Genomic DNA, 23,780 nt, shown 5'->3' with positions numbered 1-23,780 from the left:
CAGACATCTCCCCACTTCCAGCAACCTGCCCCGTACCAGACATCTCCCCACTTCCAGCAACCTGCCCCGTACCAAACTCCTTCCCCATACAACTTGCCATCAACATCATCTGCTCCTACAGTCCCTGCCCAACCCTCCACTCCACCACCCACCACCTCTTCTGCTTCCCACATGTCCACCCATTCTGTAGTTTTTTCCACACCTTCACCTCTAACTGTTCCTTCCCCACCACGATCCCAGTCCTCTCTCCACACTCCCATTGTCGAAGTGTCCCGCAGCCCCTCCAGCAGTATTTCCACCACACACTACACAGATTTATAATGTGTGTATTTAAATAAAAATGACCAGTTTTATGGTTTCAAAGCTTTATTAAACAAGTTTATTAAAATTTTAAAAAAGTTTACTAAAAAAAACATTTTTCAATAAAAGTTAAATTTTACACTGGTTGTCTGTCATTTCTTTCTGCGGCGAAAAAGGTTAAATACAGGGTATTTAAAAGGTGAAATGGTATTCAAAACTAGGTATATAACTGTGGGTAAATTTTAGCTTTTTGCCACAGTTGTGTTCCTGGTTGTGTTTGAAGCAAAGTATTTCACCTAAAAAGTTGTGTTTATTGTTGGTGATTTCCTAACAATGTACACAACTTTTGTTAAAAGGTGAAATACTTTGCATAAAACACAACCAGGTACACACCTGTGGCCTAAAGCTAAAAATAGAGACCATGACAAGATAGCCAACTTTGGTTGGCAAAGGTATATACTGTTGGTACAGAAGGTACACAAGTTTGGTTAGGGCACAAATCTTTCACACTCTGTCATCCTGCCAGTGTACTCTGCCTTGAGGTGACATAAAGTATAGTGCAAAATTGTCCCTCATTACTGAAACCGTCACAGAACTTCTAGTGGTAATGTCATGGTAATCTTGCAAGGTGGTTTCTTCAGAGGTGTCCTCAATGGAAATGGGTTCCTTGCAGATAACAAAATTGTGGAGTACCACGCACGCTTTGATCACCTCGTCCACAGTTTCTGTCTTGAGGTTGATCGCAGTCAATAGGACCCGCCATTTGGCTGTCAGAATACCAAAGGTACATTCAACCATTCTTCTTGCTCTTGTGAGGCGGTAATTAAAAATGCGTTTTGGTCTTGTCAATCCTCTGCTAGAGTACGGTTTCAAAAGGTGTTCTGACAGCTGGAAGGCTTCATCCCCTACACAGACAAATGGCATAGGTGGACCAGATGTTTGCGGCAGCGGTCTAGGTGGTGGGAACTGGAAGGTGTTTCCATACAGTTTACGCCCCATGGCAGACAGTTTGAAAACTTGAGAGTCATTGGAGCGGCCATAGGCCCCAATATCAACCGCAATAAATTTGTATTCCGCGTCAGCGATGGCCATGAGGACAATTGAAAAATATTTCTTGTAATTGAAATATTCCGATCCCGATCCAGCTGGCTTTACAATGCGGATATGTTTCCCGTCCACAGCGCCCAAGCAGTTGGGAAACTGACATATCTGTTGAAACTTGTCAGCAATTTCAATCCACCTCTCTGTTGTGGGCTCTGGTAAAAACTCTTCAGCTGAGGAGTCCCACAGTGCACGGCATGTGTACTTCACTATTCCAGATATGGTGGAAATCCCGAGTCTGTACTGGAAATGCAGTGACGAAAGGGATTCTCCAGTTGCAAGAAATCTGTGGGGAATTAAAAAACAATAAATTAGTTTTAAATCACAGCATTACATACCAAAACTGACCTATAACACTTGGAGATACAAACTACCACCAACAAGATTGCAGTGAAAGTGTGCTCTGATGCGAGCATATCCAATAAATGTGGCTTACCTTAAAGTCACCATCAGACGCTCTGCGGGTGAAACAGAGAAGCGGCAATAGGTGTCCGCTTTTCTTATGAGGTGTGCAATGCGCTCCACCAAGTAATCAAAATTCTCCATTTTCATCCTAACATATCCAAAAAATTTATCCGGGTTTCGTCGAAGGTCCATGCAGAGTGTAGAATAGACCCCACGCGTCATTCTCTTGGCTGTGATGGGGTGGATCCACAAACGTCGTCTACGATGCCTGATGCGCCGCTGTCTCGCTCTCTCCTTCTCCAGAACAATCACCCTCAAACGATTCGCCTCCGCTATAAAATCCGCCAAATTCTTCAAAATATTTCCAATGACAACATCCATCTTCGCCAGTAACTTGCTCTTCTCTCCAACCTGCACTTTCTCCTCTACAACCTGTCAAAGAAGGGCTGTAGGAACATGCTATATATAGTTTTCCAGTAGCCAATCCCGTTCGGAAGGCCACAAGGGTCAATTTTAAAAACCGGATCCGGCGTAATCCGTCGAAAAACGGATAGAAAAACGGATGAACCGGATGAGACGGATCCGGTTTTGTCTGTCAAGAAAAAGATGGATCCGGCAGAAAACCGGATCCGTCACATCCGGTTTTACGAAACATTTGCCGGATCCGGCGTTCCGGCACGACGCCGGATCGCGCCTGACGCCGAAAACCTGATGTGTGAAAGTAGCCTTAAATATTAATTTACGGCTAAAAAAAAGATCAATCTGTCCCAAATATGCAACATGAGGTTTTAACCTTCTAGGACCCACCGTTCTTCAAATGTTTACAAAAAAGGAGTTTAAAAACAAATTATTTTTTAAGTCTCTTCAGGGTACCTCTAGAGAGATATAAAATTTCTGTGCATAACAACTCAGAAATTATAACTTTATATCGGTAGCAAACAAAGTTTTTAACCACGCACAACCAACAAACAGTTAAACCAAATAGACGTAAACTAAGCCGATAATTGTACTAGTAAATTACAAAAAATAGTTCTATTTAACACTGCAAATTTTGCCCCTTATGTTATCAGAGGGGTTTCACTTGATGTATTAGCCTCTTAGATGAGATTTAAGGAATCAAGTATGATCCATAAGAATATATTTCTTTTTTATGATCAGTATGTATAATTATTTTCACCAATTTCAATGAATGCATGATATTATTCCTCTACAGATGCAGTGCAGTACAGCTCCTGAACCACAATTTAGGAAATGGGTTGAAGACTGTATCCACCATTCAATTTCACAGATCAGTGAATTCACAAAAAGCTTTCAAGAGCCATTGCAAGTCCCAATATCACAGGTAACATCAATCTGTAAATGGAATAATTTAATTACCATTACCAGTGCCATGTGCAATATTTTACTGTTTTTAAATGTTGGTCATAACCTCACTTGCAACTTTAGTTTTTATTTGTTGCATCTGATTTTCTAATATGTACATTGGGGTTAGTCTATGTCATTCATAGCCCCACAAAAGCCAAAATGCTGTCCTTCTGCCACAATTCTACCAGAAAAGCCATGGTGCTCATGATGACCCAAGCTAGACATACCGACCATGCTATTTGAGCTTCTCTGACATGCAGTGCTCAAGTCTACCAAAGATGTACTTATGTAATCAACAATGGGAGCTTGTGGTGATGATACTTGGCCATTACAACAGAATACCACTTGTCAAAGAAACCACAGCAACTAAGGAATATGAGGGAGGGGATACATTGGACAATCATACAGATCTTTCTATATTTGGCGTGAATGTCTTTCCTGTGTGTGTGCGTGCGCGCGTGTGTGCATGTGTGTATGTATATATATATATATATATATATATATATATATATATATATATATATATATATATATATACATATACAGCACTGGCAAAAATGAAGAGCCCACTGCAAAATCTTCAGTTGTTTGATTTTTCTCTTTATAGGTATGTTTTTGAGAAAAATGTAATTTCCTCTTTTATTCTATAAACCACTGACAACGTGTCTTCAAATTTCCAAACACTAAATTTTATTTATTTTCAGAAAATGAGAACTGTTCAAAGTAACAAAAAAAATGCAGTGCTTGCTGACTTCAAATAATGCTAAGAAAACAAATTCATAATCATTTAGAAACAACAATGTTTTAACTCAGGAAGAGTTCAGAAATCAATAGTTTGTGGAATAACCATGATTTATAATCACAGCTTTCATGCGTCTTGGCATGCTTTCCACCAGTCTTTCACACTGATTTTGGGTGACCTTATGCCACTCCTGGTACAAAAATTTAAGCAGTTCTTTGTTTGATGGCTTGTGACTATCTATGTTCCTCTTGATTACATGCCAGAGATTTTCAATGGGGTTCAGGTCTGGAGATTGGGCTGGCCATGACAGGGATTTGACGTGGTGGTCCTTCATCCACACATTGATTGACCTAGCTGTGTGGCATGGCGCATTGTCCTGCTGGAAAAAAATAGTCCTCAGAGTTAGGGAACATTGCCTGAGCAGAAGAAATCAACTGTTTTTAAAGAATAACCTTGTATGCGGCTTGATTCATAATACCTTCACAAAGATTAACCTGCCCAATTCCAGCCTTGCTGAAGCATCCCCAGATCATCACCTATCCTCCACCAAATTTCACAGTGGGTGCAAGACACTGTGGCTTGTACGCATCTCCAGGTCTCCGTCTAACCATTAGATAACCAGGTGTTGGGCAAAGCTGAAAGTTAGACTCATCAGAGAAGATAACTTTACTCCAGTCCTCTATGGTTCAATCCTTATGGTCTTTGGCAAACTTCAGCCTGGCTCTCCTTTGCTTCTCATTGATGAAAGGTTTTTTTCTACCTTTACGTGACTTGAGCCCTGCATCTAGGAGCCTGTTACGAACTGTTCTTGCTGTCCACTTCACCCCAGCTGCCATTTGGCATTCCTTTTGTAGGTCACTTGATGTCATCCTGCGGTTGCTGAGTGACATTGGAATAAGACGAGTCATCCCGGTCAGTGGAGAGTCGTTTTTGCCCTCTGTCGGTCTGTAGCTTTGTTGTCCACAATGTCTGTTGCTTGACCATGTTGTAATGGACTGCCATCTTAGAAATTTTAAGAATGGAGGCAACATGACGCTCACTGTATCCCTCTGCTAGTAAAGCCAGAATTGAGTCTTTTTCCTCAATCAAGACTTTTATTTTCAATGCCTTTGGCATGGTTAGAAGTTATTTTTTCATTCCTATTACTTTTGGGATATTACTCACACTTGTTTTGCCATCCAGCTTGTCCTATTGCAAGAGGATTGTAAACACTATAGCAGGGTTTTTTTTATACTTTCCTTCATTAAATAAGATTTGGTTCATGTGATCACCTAATCAGAAGCACATTAAGTAGAATAAGGTGTACTCTGGTTGGAATTCAACTGACAGTGGAATGGAATGGCTGTCAGACATGTAGAGAAGCTGATTTTTTTATAAAACTCTGCAGTGGTCTCTTAATTTTTGCCAGAGCTGTATACATACAGTGGGTACGAAAAGTATTCAGACACCTTTAAATTTTTCACTCTTTGTTTCATTGCAGCTATTTGGTAAATTCAAAAAAGTTCATTTTTTTTCTCTTTAATGTACACTCTGAAACTCAACTTGACTGAAAAAAACAGAAATGTAGAAATTTTTGCAAATTTATTAAAAAAGGAAAACTGAAATATCACATGGTCATAAGTATTCAGACCCTTTGCTCAGTATTGAGTAGAAGCACCCTTTGAGCTAGTACAGCCATGAGTCTTCTTGGGAATGATGCAACAAGTTTTTCACACCTGAATTTGGGGATCCTCTGCCATTCTTCCTTTTAGCTCCTCTCCAGTTCCGTCAGGTTGGATGGTGGACAGCCATTTTCAGGTCTCTCCAGACATGCTCAATTGGGTTTAGGTCAGGGCTCTAGCTGGGCCAGTCAAGAACGGTCTCAGAGTTGTTCTGAAGCCACCCCTTTGTTATTTTAGTTGTGTGCTTACGGTTATTGTCTTGTTGGAAGGGGAACCTTCTGCCTAGTCTGAGGTCCAGAGCACTCTGGAAGAGGTTTTCATCCAGGATATCTCTTTACTTGGCCACATTCATGTTTCCTTCAATTGCAACCAGTTTTCCTGTCCCTGCAGATGAAAAACACCCCCATAGCATGATGCTGCCACCAAGTTGCACTGTTGGGATTATATTTATCAGGTGATGAGCAGTGCCTGGATTTCTCCACACATACCGCTTAGAATTATCACCAAAACGTTCTATCTTCATCTCATCAGACCAGAAAATCTTATTTCTTATAGTCTGGGAGTCCTTCATGTGTTTTTTCGCAAACTCTATGCGGGCTTTCATATGTCTTGCACTGAGGAGACGCTTCCATCGGGCCACTCTGCCATAAATGCCCTACTGGTGGAGGACTGCAGTGATAGGTGACTTTGTGGAACTTTCTCCCATCTCCCTACTGCATCTGTGGAGCTCAGCCAAAGAGATCTTGTAGTTCTTCTTTACCTCTATCACCAAGGCTCTTCGCCCACAATTGCTCAGTTTTGGCTGGACTGCCAGGTCTAGGAAGACTTCTGGTGGTCCCAAACTTCTTCCATTTAAGGATTATGGAGGTCACTGTGCTCTTCGGTACCTTGAGCACTGCAGATATTCTTTTGCAACCTCTGCCAGATCTGTGGCTTGCCACAATTCTGTCTCTGAGCTCCTTGGCCAGTTCCTTTGACCTCATGATTCTCATTTGGTCTGACATGCACTGTGAGCTGTGACATCTTATATAGATAGGTGTGTGCTTTTACAAATCAATTCCTATCAGTTTAATTAAAAACAGCTGGACTTCAATACAGGAGTAGAACCATCTCAAGGAGGATCACAAGAAAATGGATAGCATGTGATTTAAATATGAGTGTCTGAGCAAAGGGTCTGAATACTTATAACCATGTGATATATCAGTTTTTCTTTTTCAATAAATTTGCAACAAATTTCTACATTTCTGTTTTTTTCAGTCAAGATTGGGTGCAGAGTGTACATTAATGAGAAAAATGAACTTTTTTGAATTGACCAAATGGCTGCAATGAAACAAAGAGTGAAAAATTTAAAGTGGTCTGAATACTTTCCATACCCACTGTATATTTATGTATAATTGCTCCTTTCATCACACAGGTGTATTTTTGGACATTTTTTGTAAAATCAAGCATTTAAAAATTTCTATCTGTTCTTGAGATATTAACACAATTCTTTTGTGTATATCTCATTGACTATGTGACCGACCACCACTGCTATCTAGTGGTGGCCAAACTTGCACAGAGCTTAAAATCTCTTTATATTAATCTTGTAAGCACTGCTTTGAAGCAGGCAGGATCTTTGTACACACTGTTATTTCCTTCAAACTATAATAAGCAGTAAATTGCAAGAATGCTTGTTTTCACAAGCATTACCCAACAACCTTCATTTATGAAGATAGAAATAACCCTTTAAAAGAGCTCTGTGTACTTGGGGTTCAAGTCTACAGTCACTCTATGTGACTGCAGACAGATGAATCTACCCAGCGCTTAGTGTGCACGCTGTCAGGATTCGCAGGCATTAGGAGTGGATGGGCACGTAATTGAAAGTATGAACTTTGCATACATGTAGTCATGTGCCAACTAGACATACGTGGCCTCGCTCAATACAAATAAATTGAGTGAGGCTGCGCACTTCTAGTCGGAATGTGGTTGGAAGTATGCAAATTGCATACTTAAGGTCACGTGACCTGCCGCTCCTGGTGGCAGAGAATCCTGACAGCGCACACTGTCCGCATTGTGAGGATTCACTGGTCTCTGTCACATAAAGTGACTGTAGACTTGAACCCCAAAAATGAAAAACCCCTTTACGGCTAGTTTTGTGCCACAGTTGAACGTTATATTAGAGGACCTTGTAATGTTATTGATTATATGACTATACAGTTTCATACATCTTCCACTGACGTAAATATATACTATAAATTATACTGTACTGTTTTTTTTGCATATAATCATAAAGAAAAGTGTTGCTGACTGCATTTTATATTTGGCCAAAAGGACACCTTTCTAGCACTTGTTGACCTGCTGAACAACGAAACACCACTTTACATGAATTGACTTATTTCATGAAAAAAAATCTTCAACTAAAATCCTTAATAACTGATGTGTTCCGGGATTAATTATCCTACTAACAATTTCATGTCTGATTACTACTGTAATGTCTTTTTATTATGCTAACTTTATTAACAATGAAAAATAACAAATATTCTAAGTTGCACCATTTCTGCTATCACCCCTATTAGGAGCACATTCCAGTCATTGAACGTCAAATTCAGCAACTATTGAAACGTTATAGTCCTAATAAGCTTTACCAGGTGATGAGCAATGTTAAAAGCACCCGTGAAATGGAACTCACGCTCAGTCGTGGTGACGTGGTGGCTGTCATCCAATGTGCAGACGTCAGCGGTAATAAAAACAGATGGCTGGTGGACACTGGAGGTACAGTACAAATAAAGATTTTAGAGTGTACCTGAAGTTGTTTGAGTCATCACATACAGTCTAATAATTCTACAAATAATGTATGTCCTCATACTGTAAATTATAAAGAGTCACCAAGAAGTCCAGGAACAATAGAACAGCAAGAAACTGAAGGCTAAGGGTCAGTGATTGGAAGACTACCCTTGGTGGGTTATGAGCGGTAATCTTCTTTATATTGCCGTAACTACAAGTTATTACATATTTTTAAGTTATTTTTGACACCTTTTTAAAAGCAATTTTATAGAATACGATTATTTTTTAACTACTGCATGGTAAGCCATACTATAAGAAATACAGATGTCCTATGAATTTGAACATACAGTCATGAGAAAAACTAAATACGCCCACTTTAAATTATATGGTTTTACTTATTAGGAAGTAATTAAAAAAAAACCTGATACCTAGAAGGTTTTAAAACGAGGTAAATACAACTTTAGATGAAGAACACCACATGACAAATTACATTGTGTCATTATTTATTTTCCAAAGCTAACCCAAAATGCAGCAGCAGTATGTGAAAATCTAAGTACACCCTTGAATCAAAAGATTGTAAATCCAACACCTGAAGTAATCATTTTCTGTATCAGTCTCTCACATTGTTCTGAAGTTTTTGCCCCACATTAAAGAGGATGTCCACTACTTTTACACTGATGGCATATTCCTAGGATAGGTCATCAGTGTCTGATCCGCACCCCCACCGATCAGCTGTTATTGGTGGCAGCGGCCACCAGCAAGAAGTATTTACTTGCGGAGCTGGCTGTCTACTTGCAGTGGCCACCAGAGGGTACAGCACATCCACCTGCTATACAAATAAATAAGAGGTGGATGTGCAGTAACAAGCCCTGGCCACTACAAGTAGAGGGCCAGCACCACAAGTAGGTACTTCTAGCAGGCAGCCACTGCCATTGACAGCTAATCAGTGAGGATGCCGAGCCGATCAGACATTGATGACCTATCCTAAGCATATGCCATTAATGTAAAAGTAGTGGACAGCCTCTTTAAGTTCATTGATGTCAGGAACACCGCACTGCACCTGCTTACAGAGCCAGTGCGCGTGTCCTGAGTACAAAACTGTGCACAAAGATACCTGTGGAATGGGGCAGCAGTGGTGACGATGCATGCTCCAGGCTCACAGGACCTGAAGCATATGACTGCTGAGGGTGTGGTCTAAACTCCAGAGAGCTAGGAGCTGAGGAAAACTCCTAGAAAGGTAACTACAGGACAATGTTACCAAGGGGCATAGACAGAGACAGAAACCAGATCAAGCCAGGGTCAAAGTACAAGACAGCATGACAGTACCAAAGGGTTAGGCAGAATGGATAGTCAGGACGTAGCAATAGATCAGAAAACCAGAACGGGCAATAGACGGTACAATAGGGCCAAACTGTAACGGAATAACGATAGCCAAGCCAGGAGGTCAGAACCGGAAAAGACAATAATACCAAAACGAGAGATGGAGTACAGAATGAGGGGACAGACCGGGTCATACACGGGAAGCAAACAAGCAATGCAGTGCACATGCACACCAGGGGGGTCAGACACACAATCAGAACAACAGTATAGCTGACAGAGAACCCTGGTAAAGAGTGAGTATAAATACCCCTCCCAGATCCAGAAAGAGGCCACGTACACTTAACCCTTTGAGTGCAGGGCAAGAACACTGTCCAAACCATGACAATTGATATCTGAGGGCATTAAGTTATGCACAACTCTCTTAAGATACTGCCATGGTATTTCAGTTTGGACAAGGTGTGGACTTAGACAGGGACTTTGCAATACCATGATTTCAGTTTTCCTCAGCTCCTAGCTCTCTGGAGTTTATACCATGCCCTCATCAGTCTTTGTGCTGTTATCCTGTAACATGACCAAAGTTTCAACTAAGATTTAACTTTTGGATAGCTGGCCTCACTTTTGACTACACAAAACTTTGGTATACAGAGGAGTTTATTGTCGACTCAGTGACTGCAAGGTGCCCGAGATCTGTGGCTGTAAAACAATCCCAAACCATTCCCTCTCCACCTCTGTGCTTGACAGTTGGTATGAGGTGTTTGCGCTGATTTGCTGTGTTTGCATTTCGTCACAGGTGGCACAGAGCAATATCAACCATTTGGTCTAATCTGTCTAAAGGACTTTGTCCCAGAAGTCTTATGGTTTGCTCTGATGCAAGTTTGCAAACTTTTGCTTTGTTGTCTTGTTCATTTTTTGTTATTAAAAGGCTTTCTCATTGCAAGCCTATCAAACAAACCATACTTGATAAGCCTTTTGCTAATTTTACTGTCACAAGTGTGTCTCATCCTCCTGGGAGAACTGGGGTTAGGCGATCATTACGTATTGTGAATCACAGGTCTTCTATTTAGCCTGTGTGTTTTGTTCTATGCTGGTTAGAGACATGCAGCTCCATCTCACAGCTGCTCTTGACCTGCTCATTTCCTCTCTCTAGTAAACATGGCCAGACCTTCTCATCCTCGCCGGTGAAAGTTATACCTGGTTTGCTGGAGTTGGTGTGCTGAAGTTGGAGTTCGTAGTTGCTGCTGGAGATTGTTCTTTGCTGCTTTTGGGTGCATGCTTTGTTAATTATCCTATTCGTACATTCCTATCCTTTCCTATACACTTAACATATATGTCCCAGGCCTCCCAGGAGAACAGTAAGGCTGGAAGGCTGGTGGAACAAACCTCCTCACCTTTAGAGGTATCTTTGGATGCAGGGATAGTTAGGGCCTCAGCTCTAGGGATGGTGCAGGGCCCATTTCCCTAATCATGTACAGTCACAGCGTGACATTTAATGTCTTGAACTTTTAACTTGATAACTGAGACCTTTGGCGTATGAGCTGCAGCTCTTTTTTTTTTTGCAATTTTTCTAACCATTGCACAATTTGCCCTTCTGGTAAATTTACTGCAACCACCACTCCTGGGAAGATTGTCAACTGTCTTGAAAGTTTTTAACTTGCAAATATTAATTTTTACTGTAAATGATGGACACCAATGGGTTTGGATATGGCCTTATAACTCTTCCCTGACTGACAGCAGCAGTTGCCTGTCTAAAAACATTGCTGATGTCTTTTCTTAGCATTGTGCTGACACATTTTAAATACTCCCAAAATGCAAACTGCCAAAACTTATGCTTTTATAAAGGTGGTCATATTTGCTGATGAACAACTAAGCAAGGGCATTTGATTAACCCCTTAACGACCAGAGGTATTTTTGTTTTTGCATTTTTCATTTTTTGCTCCCCTTCTTCCCAGAGCTATAACTTTTTTATTTTTGGTCAAAATGGCCATATGAGGGCTTTTTTTTTGCAGGACGAGTTGTTCTTTTGAACGACACTATTGGTTTTTACATATCGTGTACTGGAAAACAGGAAAAAATTTCCAAGTGCGGTGAAATTGTGAAAAAAGTGTAATTCCAAAGTTGTTTTTTTTTTTTTTTTTAACTATGTTCACTAAATTCTAAAAATGACCTGTCATTATGATTCTCCAGGTCATTACAAGTTCATAGACTCCAAGCATGTCTAGGTTCTTTTTTATTTAAATAGTGAGAAAAAATAGCCAAACTTTGGTAAACAAAAATGGCGCCATTTTCCAAGACCTCTAGTGTCTCGATTTTTCGTGATCTTGGGTTGGGTGAGGGCTTATCTTTTGTGTGCCGAGCTGATGTTTTTATTGATACCATTTTGATGTAGATATGATCTTTTGATCACCCAAAAATGCGACCAAAAAAATGTAATTCTGACCTTTTTTTTTTCCTCGTTACCCCGTTTAGTGATTGGGTTAATTCTTTTTTTACATTGATAGATCGGGCGATTCTGAATGCGGTGATACCAAATATGTGTAAGTTTGATTTTTTTTTTTTATTGTTTTATTTTGAATGGGGCCAAAGGGGGGGTGATTTGAACTTTTATTTTTTTTTATTTTTTTAATATTTTTAAAAACATTTTTTCTTACTTTTTGCATGCTTCAATAGTCTCCATGGGAGACTAGAAGCTGCACTACTTTGATCGGCTCTGCTACATACAGACAATGATTAGATCGCCTGTATGTGGCAGAAATGCTCACTTGCTATGAGTGCCAACCACCGGGTGGCGCTCATAGCAATCCGGCTATGACAACCTTGGAGGTCTGCTGTTAACCTGTTAAATGCAGCTGCCAATCTCTGATAGCGGCATTTTGCTTGCATTTTCCAGAAGCGCGCTAGAAATTCTGTCCATCTGTGACCCGTCACGTGACAGAGATTGACAGCGGCATTTAACAGGTTGAAAGCCGCGGGTGGATTGCAATTCCAATAGGCTGTTAGGGCCACATGTCAGCTGTTCAAAACAGCTGACATGTACCGGAAAAGATATGGGCTCAGCGCCAGAGCCCACATCAAAGGGAGGGATTCCAACGTGGGCTTACTATTACTCCCAACATCGGAAAGGGGTTAACAGAGCCTTTCAAATGCAAAAAGGATGTACTTAGTTAAAATAAATTACAGAAAAAAAGAAGCCATTCTTGCCAATACTTGGTCAAAGTACCAATATACTGCAGGATGGTGCAGGCCCCAGTGATAAAAGATGGAGGCAAAATACTGATGAACAACTACTCACACCTATCACCCATGGGGGATGTGTGGTCACTTACTATTATTCATCTACATGACTAAGTATATGTGTATTGCACATGTTGGCTTTCAGCCTATTGGTCATAGCCATATTATGAGATTAGGCAAGTCGGCTGCCATGCATTATGTAAATGCAACCCACAAGGATAAACACCCTATTTTCCTACACCAACACTGCAGAGCCTGGATCTACACATAATACTGGATCGCCCGCCAGGGCAGTGGGGTACTCGGTACCGGGCCGGTATCTCAGAGGGAAGTGTTACAGTAGCGGTGACCCGGTCCGTGGCTCTGGGCGTCCATGTAAAAGGGGTTGAGAGTGGCTGGTTAAAGTTTATAAGTGGCTGATATGTGACGCCACCTGTGGTGATCGGCAATGAAGGGGTTAAGCCGACGCTGCAGGCAGATCCTCTGGGACAGATGGTATAAGGCAGCAAGATGTAATAGCTCCCCACAGGTAGAGCTGTGGTCCCAGGGCAGTGGTAATAGGTGTTGAGGAAGAAGGTGTAGTGTCTGGCACAGAGATGTAGCAGTGCTGGAGGGTTTGCAGGAAGAATGCAATGACACAACAGGGTGCAGTTTCCGTTACCTTTACTGTGCTTTGTAAGTGCAATCCAGGGTCCAGATTACAGATGGAACAGAGGCTGGCCAGCTTGGTAGCAACTTAGGAATCTCTCTATGCAGATGGGTTGTGTAGTCTCCTTTCTAGCACTTTCTGAGGTACTTGCAGTACTGTGTTACACTGAAGTTCCACTTGCTTGTTCTCTTTTAGAACTCCCTCATATGGCAGACAGCTGTAGCCTCCTTCTTCTGGCTCACACGTTGCTGTTGTGCCTCTGAGTCTTATGTGGGAACAGAGTATTTACAGCTTCCTATTCTTCCGGTTTCTGCTGCAGGAACATCAGTATCCGTACATCCTTGGAGACCGGACTCCAGACCATGCGCTACAGCTAGAAGTGAGCCTGAACTCTGCTCAATCCTCCAGCTTGTCTCCTCACGTCCACACATGTTTCCCTCCTCACACAAACTCACTAATTTCCTCTTCCTGGCCCCCAGAGAGCAGCTCCTCCCCCAGCTTTGGTTCAGAGCTCCCTCTGCTTGCCTGGAGTGGGAACTGTGCTGTGTATTGTGTTTACCTGATGGAGAGACCCTTCATTGCTTCCAAGCATGACATCACACTCCCTAGGAGGAAGATAATGCCACTGTGGTGACCATACTCCTGGGGGCGCCACAATACTTTCTCTGAATCAATGGTTATTTGGAGATAACGAGTATGTTCAAAGACTATAGTGTCATGATCCAGAAGAAAACACAGGGGAGATCCAATGGATCGCCCGCCAGGGCAGTGAGGATACTCGGTACCAGGCCGCTTCTTAAAGGGGACGTGTCACAGCAGCAGTGACCCGGTCCGTGGCCCTGGGCGTCCAATAAAAGGGATAGTGAAAAAGGGATAATAAAGTTTGTAATAAAGTGTTCGTGACGCCACCTGTGGTATTCAGTCAGGGGACCGACGCTGCTATGCAGGTCCTCTGGGATGGTGACAAGGCAGCAGAAATGATTGAGCTCTCAATAGGTAGAGCTGTATCCCAGGGCAGTTTGGGTGTAGATGTTAAAGGTGAGGATGATGAAAGTGGTGCAGGGCAAGTAATGCAGACATGATTCAGAAGACACAGCAGGGTGCAGTTTCCATTACATTTTACTGAGCAATGCAGTTACAGTCTGGGGCTCAGGTTACAGATGATTGTGGAGCCGGTCATCTTGGAAGCAGTTTGGGAATTTCCTTTATCAGGTGGAAAAATATTCAGGATTGAGAGTCCTCAGTAGTTGATACCTTTTAATGGCTAACTGAAAAGATGGTAATACATTACAAGCTTTCGAGACTACTCAGGTCTCTTCATCAGGCATTGACTAATACAAAATCTGAAGTCACATATTTATGCACAATACAGCCTAGAAAAAATGCAATAGATAAGACAAGTGACGTGAAGCAGAACTATCAATATGGGAGAGGGAGAAACATAAATATAAATATAAACATTGGACCAGTTCATAGATAAGGAGTCTGGATGTTTTATGGTCCTCTGATTGGGGTCTAGTTCTGTGTTGCCCTGCAAGGTTTTAAAAGGAAATTCCTTAATTGATGTAAAAAGACATAAATCCATGCGACACATTCATTCCAGCACTGAGAGTGTCAAAGTTCGTCATAAATTTGTACTCCCAAACTCGTCTCTCTCTCTGAGACTTGAAGTTACCTTTCAATACCAGTAATTTCATATCCACGCTGCTGTGATCAGGGATACAGAAATGTTTTGCCACAGGTAGATCCATTCTTTTTTCTCTTATTGTGTGACGATGAGCATTCATCCTTGTTCTAAGCTTTTGCCCTGTCTCCCCCACATACAGACCCCCAGTTGGACATTTAGTACAAATAATTAAGTACACCACATTAGATGTAATGCAGGTGAAAGTACCTGGGATCTTGTAGTCCTGATGTGAGTTGGGGATCTTTATCTTGTCCGTGGTCATTATAAATGGACAGGTTTTACATTTTTTCTGGTTGCAAGGAAAGGTTCCTGCAGCTGTTGGAGAGGACAGGGAGCTTCTGACAATGATGCTTCTTAAATTTGGGGGCTGCCTAAAACACAGCAGTGGGGGGTCTGAAAAAATGGATTTTAATCGGGCATCTTTTTGTAGTAAAGGTTGTAATTACCGTGCAGCTCCCCTTAGCACCTCCAGATTTGGGTTGTAGGTGACTACTAGAGGCACTCGGTTATTTTCTTCTTTAGCTTTGTAATGTAGCAGGTGATTCCTTGACAATCTGGTGGCTCTTGTAATTTGGTTTTCAATTGTTCTTGGATGGTAACCCTGATTCAAAAAGGTCTTTTTGAGGCGACCAAGGTGTTTGTCTCTATCCATGGGGTTGGAACATATACGATTGTATCTGATGGCTTGGCTATAGATAATAGAGTTCTTTATGTGTTTTGGATGGAAACTGTCCCATTTAAGGTATGTTGGACGATCGATTGGCTTTCAAGCTTGGCCATGAAAAGATTTGCATACTGTGGAGCCATTTTACTTCTCATAGCTGTGCCAGTCTCCTGTAGATAGATCAGGAGACTGGCACAGCTATGGGAAGTAAAATGGCTCCACAGTATGCAAATCTTTTCATGGCCAAGCTTGAAAGCGATTTTTTGTCCTCATGCCCCATCAGGCCCCTGGCCTACTACCGCTTCATTGATGATATTTTAATCATCTGGACGGAGTCTGAGCAACAGCTAAAGACGTTCCACGAACAGTTTAATCAATTTCATCCCACAATCAATTTAACACTCAACTACTCCAGTACCGAGATTAATTTTTTGGACACCATCATTAAGCTAAAAAACAATGAAATAGAGACATCCCTGTATCAGAAGCCAATCGACCGTCCAACATACCTTAAATGGGACAGTTTCCATCCAAAACACATAAAGAACTCTATTATCTATAGCCAAGCCATCAGATACAATCGTATATGTTCCAACCCCATGGATAGAGACAAACACCTTGGTCGCCTCAAAAAGACCTTTTTGAATCAGGGTTACCATCCAAGAACAATTGAAAACCAAATTACAAGAGCCACCAGATTGTCAAGGAATCACCTGCTACATTACAAAGCTAAAGAAGAAAATAACCGAGTGCCTCTAGTAGTCACCTACAACCCAAATCTGGAGGTGCTAAGGGGAGCTGCACGGAAATTACAACCTTTACTACAAAAAGATGCCCGATTAAAATCCATTTTTCCAGACCCCCCACTGCTGTGTTTTAGGCAGCCCCCAAATTTAAGAAGCATCATTGTCAGAAGCTCCCTGTCCTCTCCAACAGCTGCAGGAACCTTTCCTTGCAACCAGAAAAAATGTAAAACCTGTCCATTTATAATGACCACGGACAAGATAAAGATCCCCAACTCACATCAGGACTACAAGATCCCAGGTACTTTCACCTGCATTACATCTAATGTGGTGTACTTAATTATTTGTACTAAATGTCCAACTGGGGGTCTGTATGTGGGGGAGACAGGGCAAAAGCTTAGAACAAGGATGAATGCTCATCGTCACACAATAAGAGAAAAAAGAATGGATCTACCTGTGGCAAAACATTTCTGTATCCTTGATCACAGCAGCGTGGATATGAAATTACTGGTATTGAAAGGTAACTTCAAGTCTCAGAGAGAGAGACGAGTTTGGGAGTACAAATTTATGACGAACTTTGACACTCTCAGTGCTGGAATGAATGTGTCGCATGGATTTATGTCTTTTTACATCAATTAAGGAATTTCCTTTTAAAACCTTGCAGGGCAACACAGAACTAGACCCCAATCAGAGGACCATAAAACATCCAGACTCCTTATCTATGAACTGGTCCAATGTTTATATTTATATTTATGTTTCTCCCTCTCCCATATTGATAGTTCTGCTTCACGTCACTTGTCTTATCTATTGCATTTTTTCTAGGCTGTATTGTGCATAAATATGTGACTTCAGATTTTGTATTAGTCTAGCCTGATGAAGAGACCTGAGTAGTCTCGAAAGCTTGCAATGTATTACCATCTTTTCAGTTAGCCATTAAAAGGTATCAACTACTGAGGACTCTCAATCCTGAATATTTTTCTATCCACTGGCTAACACGGTACAAAGATATACATCTTTCCTTTATCAGGTGGATTGTGAGGCCTCCTTTCTAGCGCTAGTCTCTGAGGTACTTGCTGCTGTATAGTCTATTCAAGTCCCTTTTTCTGTCAGATGCTTAGGTAGAACTCCACTCACATGACAGGCAGCTGGAGCCTGATTCAGGGGTCGCTCCTGTCTGGCGTCTCTGGCTCACATGTGCTGCTGTGTCGTTGTGTATCAGTAGGGGACAGAGGATCTGCAGTCTTCTGCCCTCCGGATTCTGCTGTCGGGGCTTTAGTACCCACACAACCTCAGGCTCCGGTGCCCAGTCACTGGCCCTCAAGCCTTGGGTGAGCTCAGATGGAGCTCCTATTCCCACCTCCTCTCCACACATCTTCTCTCAACCTTCCTCCTCCTGACCAGAGAGAGCAACTCCCCTGAAATCGAGTTTAGAGCTCCCTCTGCTGGCCTGGAGCAGGAACTGTGTTGTATGCTGGAACTACCTGGTAAGGCGATTCCTTCTTTGCTTTCAGGCATGACATCATTCCCCCCTGGAGGGAGGCAAGGCCATTGTGGCATCCGAACTCCTGGGGTGCCATACTAACATAGATAAGTAAGATTTCAGGATATAGAAGAGGGGAACTCCAGACAAAATCTACTTTTCATTTTTCTTTCTTAGAGTTTGACTTTAATTACAGATTATAAAATAGAAGTAATTAAAAACAAAGTAGTAATCACAATTATACATGGGCTGTTTGTCTATTTTTAGGCAAATGTATTTATGTATAAACAGGGAAGATTAATTTACCTAGAATGTGTTTATTCTCTGTTCCACTCTCAGGAACACATGCAGGGGACTGATCCATGATATAACAGACACAAACAGCACTTGATGGGCCCCATTGACTATAACGTTGTTTCTGTCATGTCATGGTCTTTGTCCTTTTACTAGAAAAAATAATGCAGGAATTTGTGAAGGATGTTCCTATTGCAAACGTATCCATAATTGAGGCTTCAAGATTAATATTTTTTCAGTAATTTTATACATCTATTTGTTACATGTTAAAAAACTGTCTGCCACATCAGGGACACCACTGGCCTAAGAATTGCAGCGAGGCTCAGTTACATGTATGTACCATTCTCTGTCACACTCTGCATAATGTATTGGACACCTGCACATTGTGCAGAATGTGTGTTTCTGCAGATCTTCTTCTTTGCACTGAGGAGGGGCAACCCCCTCAAAACAAGTGTCTGCAAATGGAGTTTCTGGTTTGGCTTCTTATCTCAAGTCATATGGCAAGTTAATTGACTCTTAGGATTGCTACATTCGATAGGTGACACCAGAGATAACGTCCTCTTCCTTCCCAAGAAGCTATTTAAATACTCTTGCCATTTCACAACTTTCACAAACTCCACTATTTCTGAGCCTGATTTTCACAAATGACTCCTATTGTTTCTGTATTAAACACGAACAACCCCCAGCTGGAAAATGTTTCACTTTCCTCTACTGTGTATAAAACAAAAAAGACATCACATTTGATGAAGAATAAAACTACTTTTAGGATATGTCGTTCCTAAAGCTCAGATGGTGTCTTTGCCCTAAGCATTCAGACTTGAAGAGATTCAAATAAATGCTATCGAATGTGAACTTTCACAGTGGAGAGGAAAGGAGCGGATGTGTCTTTATATTTGTCCCACCATTAATCCTCATCTGACCGCTCTTTTCTAGTATATTTTTATACTGCCGTTAATAGACACCGAACTCGGATAGATACCTGTCAGATGACACAAAGAGCTCACACCAGAGAAGGTCAAGCAGATCTGGCTCTAGTCTTTGATTTATAAGGCAATGATTTCAAGTAAAGGTCAGCACAAGTACTGCGTGTGACGAGAGTGTCATCATGGCCCACTGACATTTCTACTGCCATTTTTCATGGTCCATGAAGACAATCCACAAGCTCCTGATTTGTCATCTCGGATAGGTGAAATATGAAATATCAGCACTTCTAAAAATAAAAACCTCTGCTTTCTATTCCAGTAGGTATGAATAGGTATATAGTCAAAAACACGCCTTTTGTTCACCATCACAATGTCTAAGATTACCATCACAAGAAGCGTACCTGTCATCCGTACTGACAGGCCTGTGCATGAAATAATAATTCTGAAGCATCTTATCTTAGGGTCCTACATTGTGCCGTTCCCCAGCTATTCCTCCTAGAAGAGGAAGAACGAAAAATTGTCAACTGGGTGTTGCCAGATGGGGGCGTGTCAGTCTGATACTGACTAACTAGCACTGACTGTGTGTGACAAGCGCCTTTAATAAGGGAAATAGAAAGAAATTGTCAATTTATTAAAAAATATTGTGGGGGAATTATAGGGGAAGTGGACCAACCTATCGACCTGTCTGCAGCAGGAGGGTTAATGTACAATGTGCTGGACATTGGCTGCTGTATATGAAGGTGGGGAGACAGACAGAGGAGAAGGATGGTGGAGTACTGGGTTTTGCCACTAGGGGGAGACCAAGGACAGCAGAAACAGAAGAAGGTGTAGTACTGCAGTTTGGCCACAAGATGGGACAGGGCTTAACAACAGCTTAAGGCTACGAAACCGCACAGTCATGGGGGGCGGGGTTACAGGAGCTCTAGAGGGGGAATTCCCGGGGAGGGGAATAAATAGTTGCAAAGAGTTCCAGAACAGTCAGTCCTAGTGATGGGCAGTCCAGCTCTTTTTGGTGATCCAGCTCTCACGGCTCCGCTCACCAAAAAGAGCCGTCTCTTTTTCGACTCTGTTTGGATCCTAAATGGATCCCTATTGTATATGTGCTATGGCGTCCTAAACTCCGCCCACCTAGCGCATAAACCCCACCCACTCGCTAGGAACCAATTAGATTTCTTAGTGGGCGGAGTTTTGTTCCGGTGGGCTGAGTTACGTCTGCCGAACACCGGGATTTTAGGCCCAGTGAGAGCCATTCAAGGATTTTAGTGGCTCTCACTGGGGTGCCAGCTCCCAGCATTCACCGCGGGGAGCCGGCTCTTTCTGTCGGATCGTTCGCGACCGACACATCACTAGTCAGTCCAGGGAGAAGAGCTTAGAGGAAGAAGAAACGGAAGTAGTTGGACAGAGAACAAGCTCCAGCAGGGACTGAGGAGGAAGGCAGTCAGGGGGGTGGCCCTGACAGGAGGAGCCACAGAACAGAGACAGCCTGGTTTACCACAAACGGACGGACTCGGACGGGTGAAGCGCTGTGGTGGTAAGCCTAGGGCAGCCACAGTGAAACAGGAAAAGGAAGCAAGTGAAAGGTACCTGGCCTGTGTGCGAAGGTGTCCTGCAGCTGCTGTGTGGTGCAGCAAAGGGACGGCCAATAAAGAGGACCTGTTGGACGCACATCAGTCTGTCTCAGTCTGTTCGCGTTGGAAAGGGACCACCCCCCAGTCGGCACACGTACCTACATTATTACAAGGCACATAGAAATTTTATTAGTGCACAAATTGGTATGGCTGCCATACCACACATACTGTACTCTAGAAGTAAGTACACCCCCAGTGTGCTACTAGTTCTCACTTATCAGAGCTGCTTTTCTATCTGCATGGCTGAGCGCCTGTGCAGCTGATAAACGACATCCTGGCACGTTGATGGTCAGTGGAGTGGAGATGACAGGAGAAGGGTGTGGGATGATGTTATGTCACCTGATCTGAGGGGCGGGGCTTATGTGCAGAGACTGGGATTGAAAGTGAAACAGACCATCTCCTCCTGTGGCTAGCACTCTCTGAACCTAGGGAATTCTGGGAGACAGTTGTATTTCTAGTTAGTATATACCCTCCCGGTAATATCACTGTCACATAGCCTGGACATGCTGGGAATTGTAGTTCTCCTTATACCTCCTCCCTCCCTGTAATGTAATTTTCAGGCTGTAATCATCATATTATCTTCCTGTAATTTTCACTGACATCCCAGAGCTACCTGAACATGCTGGGAGTTTGTTTGCTCCTTTTTATACAAGGAGGAGGGTGTAGCTTGGGGAGGGGTATGTACCCCTTGACGGGATCAGCTAAGATTTTCATGCCATAGGACCACAACATTATATACCCCATTAACACTTCACCATCCAACAGCACTATGGCTGTGCACATTAACTCTTTCTCTGCTGTAGACCACCGTTATTATTAACCTCTTCTGCTAGACCAGCAGGAACATGGTCATCAACCCTGTCACTACCCACTTAAGGTATGTTGACATGGAAAATCCAGCAGCAAAGCTGCAGCAGAAAACATGGAGCAAAATTTGCACCATTTGACGCAGATTTATTGGGGATTTTGCTGCGGAAATCACCCCCTCATTAGAAGAGGTGAACTTTTTCACTTAAATCCACGGCATAAAATTGACATGCTGCGGATTTAGGGTCCGTAGCTGAATATTATTCTGCTGCGGATTTCTAACAGAAACTCCCCGCAGATTAAAAAAAAAAAAAAAAATTAAATAAAAAATTAAATAGTTTGGTAGCTTCGGATCTGTAAAAGTCCACTGTAGTAAAAACTGTCATCTAGCGAGCACGGTTATCTCCATCCGTAAAAAAAATACAAAATGCCAAAATTGCTTTTTGGAGGGGGTCAATTCTTCTGCAAGAAAAAAATTTTGTATCAGAAATAGACCTTGAGCGTCGTGATCTTAAGGCTATGTGCCCACGTAGCATTTTACAAGCGTTTTTTTCCTGAGCAGAAACGCATGCCCTTGCCAGGGAAAACGCATGCGCTTCTTGACACGCGGTTTTGACGCGATTATCAAGCGTTTTGACATGCGTTTTCCTATGCGTTTTTGCAATTACAGTGTATGTATGCGGAATCGCATGCGATTCCGCACAATTAATGAACATGCTGCGTTTTTTCCACTAAGCGTTTCCGCAGTGGAAAAAAACGCACCATTAGCACAACATGTGCGTTTTCCATTCTATTACATTAGATGATTTTCTTAAGCGTTTCCGCAGCAGAAACGCTTGTCTAAGGCCCTGTGCACACGGTGCGGATTCTGCCACGGATCCGCAGCGGTTTTGCCGCTGCGGATCTGCAGCAGAACTGTAGGCGATGTACAGTAACCATTAAACACTAAGGAAAAAAAAACGCTGTGCACATGCTGCGGATTTTTTCGCTCGGTTTTCGTGCGGAAAAAAGAAAGCAGCATGTGACTCCTTTTGTGCAGTTTTCCTGCAGTTTTCCACCTACTCCACTATAGGAATTCGCAGGTGGAAAACCACACAAAAACCGCAAGAAAACCGCAAAAATACAGGAAGAAATACGCAGGAAAAATGCAGGTCATTTGACCTGCGGATTTCGTGAATTCTGCACAGAAAATGCATGCACAGAATACGCACCGTGTGCACATAGCCTAAAAGCGCTGCGGAAACGCTTAAAAAACGCAACGTGGGCACACAGCCTGAGGCTGAGTGCAGACGAACTTTTTGGCCCTGCGGATTTTTCCGCGCAGAATGGAAGAAATCCGCAGGTCAAATGACCTGCATTTTTCCTGCGGATTTCTTCCATTTTTCATGCGGTTTTCCTGCGTTTTATGTGCGGTTTTCCATTGCGGTTTTCCACCTGCGGATTTGGTGACAGGGGAGATGGAAAACCGCACAAAAGAAGTAACATGCTGCGGATTTTGTACCGCGGGAAAACCGCAGCGTCTGCACAGCGTTTTTTTTTTTACATTGATTTAAAGGCTACTGTACATCACAATGCGGATATGCAACGTTTCTGCACGGTAAAATCCGCTGCGGAACCGCTGCAAATCTGCATCGTGTGCACACAGCCTAAAGGTTTACAAAATATACGCATTCTTCGCAGCAGCACACTTGCAGAAAAAGTGAAATACGAACTACCAAAATCTAGCAGCTCGTTTTGGTCGTATCCTTGTGACCAAGCCTCGCAGTGCTAATGTGCAGCCGGTCGTGAGCTCAGATACCTACCTGAAAAGCACAAAACGTGCCAGAATGAGTACTGAAAACGAGAACCTTTACATGCCTACTGAAAATGAGAACCTTAACATGCCTACAGTTATGGCCAAAAGTATTGACACCCCTGCAATTCTGTCAGATAATACTCAGTTTCTTCCTGAAAATGATTGCAAACACAAATTATTTGGTATTATTATTTTTATTTAATTTCTCTTAAATGAAAAAAC

The 23,780-nt window shown here is 42.3% G+C and overlaps 1 protein-coding gene across 5 annotated transcripts in view; it reads left to right on the top strand.

The window, feature by feature from the left end:
- ARHGEF37 (Rho guanine nucleotide exchange factor 37) overlaps positions 1 to 23,780 on the top strand; it is a 233,486-nt gene that overhangs the window by 199,369 nt on the left and 10,337 nt on the right. For all 5 annotated transcript variants that reach the window (XM_073575190.1, XM_073575193.1, XM_073575192.1 and 2 more), the window contains exons 12-13: positions 3,020 to 3,148; positions 8,130 to 8,325. In XM_073575190.1, coding sequence (XP_073431291.1) covers positions 3,020 to 3,148; positions 8,130 to 8,325 — 325 coding nt within the window. The remainder of the gene's footprint in view (positions 1 to 3,019; positions 3,149 to 8,129; positions 8,326 to 23,780) is intronic.

This window comes from Dendrobates tinctorius, unplaced genomic scaffold, assembly GCF_039654945.1.
Source record: "Dendrobates tinctorius isolate UK_male_01 unplaced genomic scaffold, ASM3965494v1 ptg000043l, whole genome shotgun sequence".
NCBI classification, from domain to species: Eukaryota; Metazoa; Chordata; class Amphibia; order Anura; family Dendrobatidae; genus Dendrobates; species Dendrobates tinctorius.
This window is presented reverse-complemented; position numbering and strand designations above follow the sequence as displayed.